General features: G+C 40.7%; 1 protein-coding gene across 5 annotated transcripts in view; it reads right to left on the bottom strand.

Moving 5' to 3' along the window:
- The window catches only part of RPS6KA2 (ribosomal protein S6 kinase A2), a 484,946-nt gene that overhangs the window by 239,962 nt on the left and 229,664 nt on the right, over window positions 1–15,320 (bottom strand). The window contains exon 1 of one of the 5 annotated variants that reach the window (XM_074948756.1): window positions 14,114–14,502. The exons of the other annotated variants lie outside the window; for them this stretch is intronic. Within the exon in view, the coding sequence (XP_074804857.1) occupies window positions 14,114–14,212 (99 nt within the window). The 5' untranslated portion in view covers window positions 14,213–14,502. Of the gene's footprint in view, window positions 1–14,113; window positions 14,503–15,320 lie in introns of those variants that run through there. 5 annotated transcript variants of the gene reach the window in all.

The following is a 15,320-nucleotide window of genomic DNA, read 5'->3' on the forward strand; positions in this document are numbered from 1 at the left end:
AGGTGTAAATATTTAACAGTGAGTGTAATTAACCAGTGGAACAGCCTATCAGTGGTCAGGGTGGATTCTCCATCACGGACAATTTTTAAATCAAGATTGGATGTTTTTCTAATATATACGCTCTAGTAATTATTTTGGGGAAATTCTGTAACCTGTGTTATACAGGAGGTTAGATTAGATCAGGAGTAGCCAAATCTGTAGTAGTTAATATGTGGCTCCTTGTACAGGCACCAACTCCAGGACTGGAGCTGCAGGTGCCAACTTTCCAATGTGCCGGGGGGTGCTCTCTGCTCAACCCCCTGGCTCTGCCACAGGCCCTGCCCCCACTCCACCCCTTCCCACTCCCTCCCCTGAGCCTGCTGTGCCCTTGCTCCTCCCTCTCCCCACCCAGAGCCTCCTGCACACCATGAAACAGCTGATCGGGAGATGAGGGGAGGGAGGAGGAGGCGCTGATTGGAGGGGCTGCTGGTGGGTGGGAGACGCTGGGAGCGGGTGGTGGGGGCTGCTGACATATTACTGTAGCTATTGGCAATGTACGTTGGTAAATTCTGGCTCCTTCTCAGGCTCAGGTTGGCCACCCCTGGATTAGATGATCACAAGGGTCCCTTCTGGCCTTGGAATTTATGGATCTATGAACATAAGCAGTATTTGCATGTACTTGAATGGTCCAGATTTTGGATGAATATCAGCAGAAACCCAATACTAGCTTTTGTAGAACCTGGGAATGTTTAGGTTAAAAAAAAAATATATATATGTAGAAACCAAAAATGGAAGGCCTTAAATACAGCACAGAATGACATCCTTGCTGCAGAATACTATTGGCTGATTTAAGAATTGTATAGAAAAGTTATCACTCTATAGTAAAAATTCTGTAAATCTCTTCCATAAGTCTCATAACCAGCCATGGACATCATTAGAACATGTGAGAGATAATGCCAAGAGGGTAGAGTAATTCAGTTGCCAAATTTACAAATTGACTCGAGCTGCTTCTCACCCCCATTTCTTTCCTCACCAGTTAAAAAACAAAAACAAAGCAACCTTTTGTCCTGCCTTTGGAAAATAACCCAGCAATTCATAAAATCAACACTGCGGTATACGGTTTTGAAGATAGTAGAGTAAATGTAAGCACTAAGTGATGGTGAGAACTTTGGAGAATTTAGAACTCAAACACTGGTGGCTTGAAATGTTCCATTAAAACTAAATGTGTTCAAGGTTTGAGTTCTTCTCATAGTGGTAGCACATTAGAGAAAGAGACCAATGGATCCCTCGAATCTCCTGGCATTTGTCAACCCTGACAATCATCAAAATCAGTACTCTGACTGGGACTTCTAAAAAGAACAAAGAGCCAGGAGTCATACCTTGTGATGCAGAGCAGAGAGCTGAACTGGCAATTTGCCAGGAGCCCAAAAGCCTCAGATAATTTATATGCAATCTGTCAGAAATACTGTTAGGAGATATAAAGGAACACCTCCATAATATTTGCTTGTATGGCTAACTTCCTTGACAGATAAGTAGAACTTTGTTTTGGTTCACCAGCCAAATAATATCCACAAACCCTGCAACTGATCAACTTTGTTCTCCACCTTTAATTACAAAGAGAATGTGGCTAGAGGCCATGTTTAGTGATTCTGTAGGATGCAACTCCGCGTAGTCTCTCAACTGGGCACACCTCCTTTCCCATGGTATGTGTACAAGACAAACTTTGATCTGAAGATGTCTGAGATAGCAAGTGAACAACACTTTTAAAATCAACAATGTAAATCTTTCATGCTCTGCCTTGGGGATTTAATAGCTTCCACAGTAATTGCTCTGTCCAAAAAACATTGCTAAGTTTTTAATGATCTGAAAAAAATGAATATTTTTCATGGAAAAAATATTCATGACTTAGTCAAGGCTATTTCACATCACAACACTTTAACTTTTCATAGTTATATGTCCAGATGTGAAATTTTGTCTATGTTGTTTCAAAAAGCTGTGAAACTTTTTTTTAACATATGTTGAAAAGAATCAAATAATTTGTTGGAAAAAGGAATCACTTATTTTCACTCAAAAGTGGCCTCATCCATTTAAAAACCAAGATTGTTTCAAAATATGACTAATTTTCATGTAACTGAAATATAAAAACCTCCTCAAACTTTGAAGTTTTCCAGTTCACTTGCAAACATTTTGCACAAGTCTAGTGCAAAGGAATACACCTCTCTCAGATGAAGATGCTCCTATTTCATTTTTACCAGATTCTTGCACCTTTTGTAGTAATAAAATCATAGAAATGTAGGGCTAGAAGGGACTTCAGATGTCATGTGTGATATCTGGTGAAACAGGCATAAAGTGAGGTACTGTAAATACAATAGTAAATTGGCTCTTATTTCTGTATTATGTAATTTCCTTGAATCTCCTCATAAAGGAAAGTCCAATGTTTTGAACAGTGTTTGTCCTTAACTGTTTAAGACTTAATTAAAAGTAGGTGGAAATTTAGATACCACAGTCATGAGTGTGATAAAAAATCTACATAGGAGAGCCCAAATAGAAACGTGTAATCTTATAATTTTCTGTGTCTAAAGAGTTTCAAAGTTGTGTAGCTTTTTGATTCTTTCCAGTTTGTGCATAACAACACTGCCTTGAGAGGGAAACCTCTTCTTCTGTCTGTAGACCAGTTTTGGAAACTTAAAATTAGACAAAGTATAAAAAAAACCTTCTAAAGCAGAGGCATGGTGAAACTAGCTGTGAGTGGATAACTTTGCATTGACATTTGATTTTTGAGTCTAAGTTTAGACTGTCTCTCTTCACTAGTTTAGGGTTTGGTGGCGGATTCCATCTTTAGCACCTGAATGTAATAAGGATTAACAATTTTTAGACATTAACTCACAGCTGAAAATAAGACAGTTGGTTGAGTACTATATTAAATACAAATTGATCTTAGCAAGGAAGCACCATACTAACTGTTGCCAAAGCTAGAAAGGAATCACTGTTTCCTGTGATCAAAGACTGAGAAAAGGTGATGGTGTCTGTGGTGACTTCAGATTTTTTTTAAACCCCAAACAAGCTCTGGTTTTGTGAAGTCAGTGGCAATTCTGCACACAGAGCAGCTATAAAAGAAGGCTCCTTTGGAGAGCTGGATCATCCAAAAAGTTATTGTAAAGAACATTTTTCTCTCTGCCTTTGCAAAACTTCTGTAGAATTGAAGTAACCCTACAAAACTTTGAAATTTTTTCCTCACACCGCACCAATGGTGTTCCCCACATTCTCTAGATATCTGTGAAAAACCTAAATGCCACTTTACTCAGATAATATCTCCAGATGCACTGGGGGGAAAAGCGCCAGACAGTGGAACTTGCTACACCTGTACAACAGGTGTAAACAATTCTTCCTTCCCTCTCCCCGTCCTCCCAGTGCAGACAGGGCTCCATCCAGACACTCCCCTCTCCCTCCGGCTGCTATTGCTACAGTCAGCTCTAGTTTCTTTCTGTGCAAGATAGAGAAATACTCCCTGGCTTGCTTTCCTCTCAGCTCGCCTGTGCTGAAGCAACCATGATTTGGCCTATATTGTTTGGTGGGACTGAATTTATTTCAGGCAGCATTCACAATGCCTGATACTTGAAAATCTAGGAAGTGAATTTACCTTTCCCAAATGGGAAGTCCTGGATAGAACACACTCAAGTGTTCTTAGGATCCATCATTTCTGAAACATGATATACTGATCTAAAGTTATTTTAACTGATCAGATTTCCCAGAAGAAATATTGGCCAGGGTTGAACTTTTAAAAATACTGCCGTCTGCTGTGTATCAGCTTATGCTTTGCACATCATTGAGCTACAGATATCAGTATTCCTTCTCTCAAAAACCAAGGGTACATCTAACCATTTTGATTACTGGTGGAAAGATAATCATGAAAATGGTGATGACTCACATTTCATTCTCTGCCCTTCCTTCCCTCTGCCTAGAGACAGAACCATTCCTCAGATGTGACACCCATTTATAGAATATCAGGGTTGGAAGGGACCTCAGGAGGTCATCTAGTCCAACTCCCTGCTCAAAGCAGGACCAATCCCCAACTAAATCATCCCAGGAAAGGCTTTGTCAAGCCTGACCTTAAAAATATCTAAGGAAGGAGATTCCACCACCTCCCTAGGTAACGCATTCCAGTGTTTCACCACCCTCCTAGTGAAAAAGTTTTTCCTAATATCCAACCTAAACCTCCCCCACTGCAACTTGAGACCATTACTCCTTGTTCTCTCATCAGCTACAACTGAGAACAGTCTAGATCCATCCTCTTTGGAACCCCCTTTCAGGTAGTTGAAAGCAGCTATCAAATCCCCCCTCATTCTTTTCTTCCCAGTTCCCTCAGCCTCTCCTCATAAGTCATGTGTTCCAGTCCCCTAATAATTTTTGTTGCCCTCCACTGGACTCTTTCCAATTTTTCCACATCCTTCTTGTAGTGTGGGCCCAAAACTGGACACAGTACTCCAGATGAGGCCTCACCAATGTCGAATAGAGGGGAATGATCACGTCCCTCGATCTGCTGGCAATGCCCCTACATATACATCCCAAAATGCCATTGGCCTTCTTGGCAACAAGGGCACACTGTTGACTCATATCCAGCTTCTCGTCCACTGTAACCCCTAGGTCCTTTTCTGCAGAACTGCTGCCGAGCCATTCGGTCCCTAGTCTGTAGCCATGCATGGGATTCTTCCGTCCTAAGTGCAGGACTCTGCACTTGCCTTGTTGAACCTCATCAGATTTCTTTTGGCCCAATCCTCCAATTTGTCTAGGGCCCTCTGTATCCTATCCCTACCCTCCAGCGTATCTACCACTCCTCTCAGTTTAGTGTCATCTGCAAACTTGCTGAGGATGCAATCCACACCATCCTCCAGATCATTTATGAAGATATTGAACAAAACCAGCCCCAGGACCGACCCTTGGGGCACTCCACTTGATACCGGCTGCCAACTAGACATGGAGCCATTGATCACTACCCGTTGAGCCCGACAATCTAGCCAACTTTCTATCCACCTTACAGTCCATTCATCCAGCCCATATTTCTTTAACTTGCTGGCAAGAATACTGTGGGAGACCGTGTCAAAAGCTTTGCTAAAGTCAAGGAACAACACGTCCACCGCTTTCCCCTCATCCACAGAGCCAGTTATCTCGTCATAGAAGGCAATTAGGTTAGTCAGGCATGACTTGCCCTTGGTGAATCCATGCTGACTGTTCCTGATCACTTTCCTCTCCTCTAAGTGCTTGAGAATTGATTCCTTGAGGACCTGCTCCATGATTTTTCCAGGGACTGAGGTGAGGCTGACTGGCCTGTAGTTCCCAGGATCCTCCTTCTTCCCTTTTTTAAAGATGGGCACTACATTAGCCTTTTTCCAGTCATCCGGGACTTCCCCGGATTGCCATGAGTTTTCAAAGATTATGGCCAATGGCTCTCCAATCACAGCCGCCAACTCCTTTAGCACTCTCGGATGCAGCGCATCCGGCCCCATGGACTTGTGCTCGTCCAGCTTTTCTAAATAGTCCCGAACCACTTCTTTCTCCACAGAGGGCTGGTCACCTCCTCCCCATGCTGTGCTGCCCTGGGCAGCAGTCTGGGAGCTGACCTTGTTCGTGAAGACAGAGGCAAAAAAAGCATTGAGTACATTAGCTTTTTCCACATCCTCTGTCACTAGGTTGCCTCCCTCATTCAGTAAGGGGCCTACACTTTCCTTAACTTTCTTCTTGTTGCTAACATACCTGAAGAAACCCTTCTTGTTACTCTTAACATCTCTTGCTAGCTGCAACTCCAGGTGTGATTTGGCCTTCCTGATTTCACTCCTGCATCCTTGAGCAATATTTTTATACTCTTCCCTGGTCATTTGTCCAATCTTCCACTTCTTGTCACGGATTCTGGGATAGAGATGGCCAACCTGAGTGTTAAAATTCACTCGAGTAATTGTTGGCAAAAACATTTTAAAAAATCTCATGGCAAACAGAGACAGGTGATGGGCTATCCCTTTGGAGGGGAAAATTCCTGGATTTCTCTCTTTTTATAGTGTTTCTCCTTAGTAATTATGGAAGCGTAAAGTTGTGGATTAAAATTTCCATCCCTTGATAATACATCTACAATGAACAGATTAAAAGCATAATTTGTTTTTTAAAGTACAAAATTTGTGATGGTTTTAAAATAGAACATTTTGACTAACCTGGTTTATGAGAAACAGGCCACTCCTTTGTTTCCCTCCCTCTTTTTATAATCTATTCCTTTTTATTTCTCTGTTCCTCTCACTTCTGCTCACCCACTCTTTCCTGCCATTCTTGACTGGAACAACCATGGCTGTTATAATCCTGGAGAGCTGTAAAGCTAAGGCTCACTGTACACACCATATGAAAGAGATGAAGTTTGCCCTTTCGCCCTTGCTTTTTGTAACCCTTCTGCAGTGTGACATTCACAGGAATACAGCTCTCTAGCTGGCATCACTCATTTATCTTCCCGATGATCAGTGGACTGTCACGGTCTGGGATTCAGCATCCCTGCTTTTGGGAGGCAGAGCGAGTCCCCATTTTCCAGTGGCTAAGGAGAATAAAAGTAGGCTATCTGCAACCATGGACCAATGAATTTCTCTCGCCTTGCTCCTTTCCTCCCATAAATAAAGCTCAAGGATTTGAACCTGCTGAACACTGATGTGGAGAATTTTGGTGGCCTGATTCAGAAGTTCTGAGCACCCATAAATCCTGTGGAAGTCAGCAGGAGCTGAGGCTGCTCAGCCTCTTAGAAATCAGGCTCTTGGGGACTCTCTCCTCGAAGCACCTGTGCATCACCGAGAACATTTTCACTCCTCAGAGATCAGGATTTGGTTCTTCCATGTCATTCATCTGACTAAACTCTGTTTACTTTGTAGACCCTGACACTGGGAATAGTACATTGTTGCTTTTAGCATTCTGCCTCCATGTGTATACTTGACCAGGACACTAGCTGGGAGAAAATTCAAGTGTCATCCAAACAACAGAACATTTGTTTCACGAACAGTTGATTCATAGCAGACAGTCAGATCGGGGACGGAACAATATTCAGATGGTTCCAAAGCAAATTCAAAATGTGGCCTTACCGCATATCTCTAGAGTGCCCCCTGCCCATTCTGCTACTCACCCCAAATCCTAACCCACACAACAAGCTTTCCATACCCAATTCACCGCAACCCCTGATGGCTCCGTCTGTTTTCTCACCATCCCACAGTTCAAACACCTTGTAGGTCTACCTCTCCCCTCCCCTTGAAACCTGACTCTTTCGAGCAGCAGAAACTCTTGCAGGTCCCACTAGATTCCTGAGCTCCCAACTGCTGCTGTATCAGGACTCAGATGTACACCCCCATGACTCAGCTCAGGTTTCAAATGAGCAGGAACTTCTGTCCGGGATCCTGGCTCCGTGCTGCACCATTTTCACGGCACTGTAAGTCAGTGGCGGAAATGAGCCCAGTTTCTATGGCATCTAGAGTACCTTGGAAAAGAATCGTTAACAGTCACTAAAACTAGGCGAAACTCAGTAAATTTTGCCTCCTCTACCAACTTTTTGCCTTTTTTTGCTCTGTGTTTCTACCCACAGTGTTTCACTTTGAGTTTTGTGCTTCAACGAACCTAGCAGCTCAAAGCGAAAATCATCGGAAACTGCCAACTTTTGTCTATTGTAGTTTCAGATGGCTGAAGTCATGTAGAGCATGGTTTCCATTCAAAATCGACCACCCAGATTGTCTGAAAAAATCTCAGCAAACGTCACATTTCAAGCCAACTTGTGTTGATTTACAATTTTGGAGGGTAACTGTGTAAAACTCAGCCCCAAACTACCAAGTTTCATGGGCTTTACATTTGATTTCAGGGTTGTATTAACTTGAACTTCACAGTGAAACTCAGAGGGTGCAAGACTATGCCAGTCAAAACCAGAAAGAAACAAAAACAACATTCCCTCCCCCCCAGAAATGCAAACTGCACTTTATTTTGCATTTATAATGAGACCTGAAGTCAGGTAAGCTTTACCTGGTGTGGAGTTTTGTTATAATTTATAAAGTTTCACACATCACAACTTGCAATGGGAAACTTTTAAATACAGCAATATTCTCTTTTCCCCGAAATACTGTATTTAATAAAAGAGTACATTAGTAATCTATCCTTGACTTCTCTTGTGTCTGCCAGTCAGCAGCCTGAAAACTAATTGGTTTAGTTCATTTCAGTGTTAAGTTCCCTCTTCTGGCCCTCGACTTGCCTTTTGTGGGTCCTCTAATTTACCACTGCTGAGACTAGAGCTACTATCCTCACAAAGTGCAAGCAGCAACCTCCTATGTGAAGAAAGTGAGCCTGCCCCTTGCCAAGCCCGTGGACACTGTGTGCTAAGTACTTCTCAGCTGGAAGTTGTATTTTGCATGGTGTCACAGCTGGATCTGACATCAGTATATTCTGTAAGTATTACTTCTGAAATTGGAAATTTCAGATCAGAAAACTACCCTTCCCACCACCACCTCCGCCCTCCCAACCTCTCTTAGCTTAACTCTAACTGTTGTCTAACTCAGGCTTAGATAATGAGTGTTTCATCAATTCCTCGAAAGTGGAAAATCTTCTATGCGGGGGGGGGGGGCAGAGGGGGGAGAAGGAGGACAATAAAATTGCAGGTGGCAGGCACCCTGATGTGTTTACGAAGCAGGAGTGCTGTATTTGAGGAGTATTTATACTTATTTATTTTCATTCAATAAACCTAAGTAAACAAATTTTGAACTGGTGAAGGACTTGACCCTGGGGAGGTTGAGGTCTTTTAATACAACAAGCAGGCCAAGTTCATTGTATGTCAGGTTCTCCCCATCTATCACTTCATCTGCTTCTTGAGATACCAAACTCTCTGAGTGCTGTGTCTCTGGAGAGACAATGTGTCTGATATGGATGTTTGATGTGTGAACACAAAGTCATCTAGGAAGCTTCTGTAGGAACTGAACAATCTCATTGAACTAATTTTTTTTACTACCTGAAAGTCAGGATGCAAACTAGGCTCTTGTGTAAGAAATGTGTATCTGAACTTGCTAAGTGGAGAAACAAACATATCAGCTTATTTATCTGCATAAACGTTCTGACTTTGAAGTGTTTTTGTCTCATGTACTGGGATAATTTATTTTAAAGAGATTATTGTAGCTTTTTACTAACGTTTTGGACATCATAGATAATAAACCAGCTGATTTGTTCCAGCAATTTCAAATTTTAGCCTGATGGATGATGCACAGAAGCAGCAGTCTTATCAAGGTTACTGTGTTTCTTTGGACATTATAAGCAGACTGCAATATAATGGGATACTGGCTGTTTTTCTCAGTTTTGGATCAATTGACTTTCTTTCTCTTCATGAATTAGATACAAATTTATTTAGAGCAGTAGTTTTCAACCTGTGGTCCACCAACCCCTGGGGGTCCATAGACTATATCTAAGATTTCCAAAATCCAAGCCTGAAAGCTTGTGTCTTCCACCAACAGAAATTGGTATAATAAAAGATATTACTTCACCCACCTTCTCTAAAAACCCCCAAAACAACTAAACGTTGAAAAAGTCAATGGGAGTTGGGAGTCTCACCCCCCATTTGTACATTTGAAAATCCCCCAACAAAAGTATTATAATTACCATGAGAACAATCTTACAGTCAGGAAAAAGGAGGAGGATGTTGAAAATAAGTTGATATAAAAATAATAAATGTAGATGGAGACCCTGAACACGCTGAAAGGTCTAATCCAGGAACATTTTCAGAAAAGTGATTTGTTGATTTGCTATTTTAAACAATCCTGTTGCATGCTGAATGATCTCAGCAAGGAATTTTATTTCTTACAAACTCCTTGTGTTACTGTTCATTGGTGAGATGTGAAATTATATCTATGTACTTATATGCCCCCAATAACTGTATTATCTTTACAGCTCCAAAGATGTTACAATACTTCGCGTGAAGCCATCCAATAGCTCCAAGGATTTACATACCAAGACACAAAGATGTACTGATCTGGCTTTGCAAAGCAGCACATAGGAATTGGAGAAGAACTCGCAAGGGCTTGATTATATTCCAATCACCAGAAAAGGAAATGTCCTTCATCAAAGAAAGGAATGAGGATAGTGGAACCACAGTTGGGACTAATGACCTGAGACTATGAAGGTGGCTGATTAAGTTGCACTCCCCCCGCCCCTGCCTTCATATTAGGTCAAATCCTGGCTCTCTACTGTGGAAGGAGTTTATTGGGGGGAGGGTCTATTAGTCATTAAGATTCACATTACTTGTATCTGGAGTGACACAATTAACCTTGGAAGTGGTCAGGCCCAATTTAGAAAGGGACTCAGGACTCCATGAGCACACTGTGGCTAGGACCAATAGAGCTTCTCAGAGGTTGGAGACATCATTTTTATTGGGTCCGGCCTCCCAAGTGCACACAGCATGGATTTGCTAAAGACTTTGAGCCCCACTGGAAGGTGTCTTATGGCAGAGATGAAGAGCCCTACCCCACAGATCATGATCCCCTTGCTCAGGCTCTGCAGAAATTAATCAGATTTCCATGGAGGGGAGAGATTCAGGGGAAATCTTTTTGCTGATGGTCATGGTCTTTCCCAAGATGACAGCTCTACAGAGCTATCAGCCAGGACTGTCTTCTCTAAGAGTTGTACTGACTCACTTTGGAGCCTTGGTCAACATTATATCAAGGATCTAGACAGGGCTAGAATATGGATCATAGATATTAGTGTGACTAAACACAAAGTTAAAAATAACTGAAAATAACAAAAATGGAGAACATCGGCAGTTGTTCTTTCCTGGTAAATGTTTTAGATTCTCATTTTTCCAGAAACATTTAAGGGCGGGAAAGGCTTTTGCATCATTGGAATAAATATCATAATTAAATTCTTTGTTTGTTGCGTCTTTATTGCATTGTTTTATTAGAATGTCATATTTAACTTTTATTTATAAGTCAAGGAATCTTCATCTCTGCCATAAGACACATTCCAGTGGGGCTCAAAGTCTTTAGCAGATCCGTGCCATGTGCACTTTCTCCTGGTGGTTTTACATTTATGCTCATTGACACTCAGTAAGAACTATAAACAAAACTCTGCTTTCAGTTCCACATTTGCAATTCCCCTTGATTTCACTGGGTGTTCAGTGGACTTCAATGGGAATTGTGTGCACATGTACAAGGGCAGAAATTGACCCTGCATGTTGAATAATATTACATCACAAAATATAAATGAAAGTTAAGAAATATTGAAAAATAGTATAAAACTTAAAAACTAAATATGTAACAACATAATTACAAATTTGAGCTGAGTTTCTCCAGAATAATATAAAGGGCACATTTTGGATAAGAAAAAAAACCCAAAAACCCCACAAACCCCAACATGTTCCTTATTTACCATAGTATTGGTCTCCACTACCTTTCTCATGCACAACCTAAGTCATGAACAAGTTAAAAACCTAATAGTGTAAATGAGGCAATGGATTTGGATGTCTCCGATAAAGAAGTGATATTGGTGTACTGCAGCCATTAAGCAAAGATCAAGTTTTGGTCTGCAACTTGCAAAGTCATCTTCTGCATCCATACCTCTGATTTACAGAGCTATGAATCTTGTACAACTAGAGTTAAACCAAGCAGTAACAGCACAAGAATGGGGGGTGGGGGAGGAGATAAAATGACCAGCAAAACCTTACCTAGTAGATATGTCTTAGACATTACGGTAAGTGTGGTAATTTAAGGATATAAAATTACTTGAAGCAAAACGGGGGGAAAAGGGAGACAGACAATGATCCTCCTATAAATTTCAAATCAGATCTACCAACACATGGTTTCTGCCAGGTGCAGTAGCAACAAACCACTAAGCAAAACATTGCTATGTGCATTTTCGCCGAGTTCCCTGCCTTTATTTTATTTTTTGTTCATGATAAATTTCTATGTACCGACTTAATATTTTGTCTCTTTATAAGTATATCTATTTGGAAGGAGAATACTCCTATTCCGAACGATCAAACTACCAGCAAGCCTCCTTTGCTCTTTATATTTTGCTGATGAATGCTCATTAGCTTGCAATTACGAGTGTATATACAGAAGTGCTAAGGGATGCGATTCACACAGGGGGCTTGGTGTTTGTGTTTGGTTTTTCCACTAAGTCGGAACTTCTCTGATGATTTTCACACTTAAATAGCAGAAAAGATTTTTAAATCATTTTTTCCCTTCCTGTTTGAAACCCCCCTGTTCCCTGTTGCATTATAATACAGAGTGACTTTGCATAAAGTGGGTTATTACTGCCAAATAAAGGAGGGAAGTGGGGAGTGGATGTGATGCTTGTAACTTAAATGGGTTACAATAGATCTATTGGGCTGCTTCTTGAACAAGATTATTTAAAAGTCAGTAAATCCTGGTACAAGAAAACAAGTTTAGAGAAAATATCCCAGACATTTAAAAGAAAATCTAATAATTTGTTTAAAAGGCAATTATTGTTCATAACTATGTCCAAAAGAATTTTAAAGACTTCTTTTAAAATAGGAATTTGAATTATTGTAAATGTAGAGGAGTTGTGCTAGTCAGAGTCAGACTATCCAACAGATTAGTTTATTAGCATGGTGGAAACTGCTCCTTCCCAATGTAACGAACCAATGGCATTGTCACACAAATAGTTAACACGAATGGTCTGGTGGGACTCTGATACCTCAGAAGTCGCATCTCCTGCTATGCTCTGTCCAGGCACTAATGATCAATCATGATGCTCTTGTTAGTCCCCGAGTAGAACTTCTTCGTGGAAGAGCCACAGCTTTGCACCTGGCTTTGCATCTGCTCTGGTGGAGCATGGATTTGATTACTTTCATGGACTGTTGCAAGATACATCTCTTTAATTTAGCACTTCCATGATTTGGGCACAAAGCTGAGGGAGGAAAAATTTATTTTCCCTGCCAACGAGGTTTGGATTAACATGGCTGGATGTCAATTGGTGCCAACATTAGTTGGTGGAGTTTTGTTTTTTTATTGTGATGTATTCCTATCTGATGGGTGAAACAGAATTAGGCAAGCAATATGATTTTTTCAGGAAATAGTTAAAAAAAACCTACTTAAACTCAGTCTTTATCATATCCTGCTTAAGCAATGATATATCAAGACCATTACCATCAAATAGCTATTTGATGTCTTAGATATGACATGAAGGAAAATTTTTTTTTAATTTATTTGCATAGTATGAACCCGATCCTCCTCTCAGGACACTGGCACAAACTGAGAGTAACTTCACTGAGGTCAATGGAATTATGAAAAAACAAATGCAAGTAAGGGAGAATCAGGCCCTGTATACCTTTGTTTTAATGGGGAGGTAGCAGATCATCTGCAATGACAAAGAGAACAAAAAATTATATATATAAAACTGACTGTTTCCAAATCCAGATACAGGGTCAAAAAAACGATGTGATGGATGGAATACAGAAATCCTGATCCTGCCCCAGCCAAACATTCTTATACATTAATACTTCTTTCTGACTGAAAAGGCATTTCACTTGGTGATAGTGCGAACACATTTTATATTTTATTTTGACATTTTCCCAAACAACAACTTCTCCTTTTCAGAAACAAAAAAATGTCAGGATGGATGGGCTGAAGAGAAGATGAATGCAAATACATGACAAGGATGGGAGCCTATAGGAAGACAAAGCAAGGGCAATTACTATCCTGGATAAAAGAACTGTGAGTCACTTTCGCAAACCATGAAAAAAACAATTGAACACCAAGTATTGCAATAGACTGAGTTGTGGGTGGGGTTAGGAAGAGTAAAGCAGGCAGCTACTATAGATTCTGGTGCTGTCTGTGCTAATTTAGGTGAATCTGTAATTATTTCAAACAAGTTTATAATGTCCTGATTCAGGTTTCCTTCTCACGCGCTATGCCAGTGAAATAAGCCTCAGCAACATGCCAAATATATTTTGCAATGTACAGTGCATTACAAAAAAAGCTTAGTGATATTGAAGTAATACCATTGCAAACACCACCACCTATAGAGGAAGATTACCTTTAACTGCTGATTACATCAGCAAGTGCAGCCATCCCCCACCTCTATAAGAAGCACATAAGAGTATTTGCCACATATAAAGAACTTAATAAAAATTTACCTCAAATCTACTTAAACTTGAGCTCTTCGACCGAGACTTCTTGCGGAGATATACTGAAAAGAACCTACGCACTGTGAACTTCTTCATATTCATTTCCATTGCCCCGTTTGAACTACAGTGCAGAGCAGAGAGGAGCTGCAGTGATGAAGAAGGCTAGTGCATCCCAGTTGCCCCTTATATTAAATCCACAGAAGAGAGATTCTCAGAAGTATCTTTGCTAATTCATCAAGTCGTGTACAGCTAGATGCACAGAAGGTATATTACAAGAGCCATCAAATCTTGCAGTGTGCTGCTTGCTGCTCAGAGCATAAGTGCTTTTTACTCTGTCTTTCTTTCCACTGTTTACATATCAGTGCTGCAAGCCGAACTCCCTTTCCACTCCCTCGCTCCCTCGCCTTAGGTCCTACTACATCCAATCAGACTCAGCTTTTGCTGCATACATAATAAGCACCAGAAAATGACAGCTCTCAACTCCCAGGCAGAGCAGGTTTGCAATAAAGAGTAGACGTGTCTATTGCTTGCACTCCTGTTCTCCCAGCCAGTCTTTTCCAATCTCTTGGCTTGAGAACTGTAGGGGGAAAATAAGCACATGCTGCATTTCTGTTTTTAGCTTGGAATTTCAGCAGAGCTATAATTACCATATACAATATGGGCCAGATCTGAGAAGAAACCAGCTATTGTAAAAGAGATTCTCCTAAGAGAAGATTGAAAGACACCATGAGCCCGCTGCTAAATAGTAGCATCTGAAGCTCATTTTATTCTGTGGACTACATTTTTTACCTTTATCCGTGTGAAGTTAAAACATTTTTTCCTGAACAACATTAAACTCCAGCACACAGCGCAGATATTACGGATTACCTAAAGGCTTTACATTTAAATAGTAGTTTGTACAACACTTTGAAAAGATAAAGCACTATATAAAGGTTAAGTATTGTGATTATTATTATATTGTGATGGGAGTCTACAAATGTTAAATGTTAAAAATGTATACATACATACAGAATAGGAACCTTGTTTTTTGTACAGTATAGAATCATAGAATATCAGGGTTGGAAGGGACCTCCAACTAGGAGGTCATCTAGTCCAACCCCCTGCTCAAAGCAGGGCCAAACCCCAACTAAATCAGTAATTCTGAGTTACTTATTATACTGGACGCATGCAGACCTATAGCTTTCCCTCCCTATCTTTTAGATTTCCTTTAGAAAAC

Source organism: Natator depressus, chromosome 3 (genome assembly GCF_965152275.1).
Source record: "Natator depressus isolate rNatDep1 chromosome 3, rNatDep2.hap1, whole genome shotgun sequence".
In the NCBI taxonomy this organism is placed as follows: Eukaryota; Metazoa; Chordata; order Testudines; family Cheloniidae; genus Natator; species Natator depressus.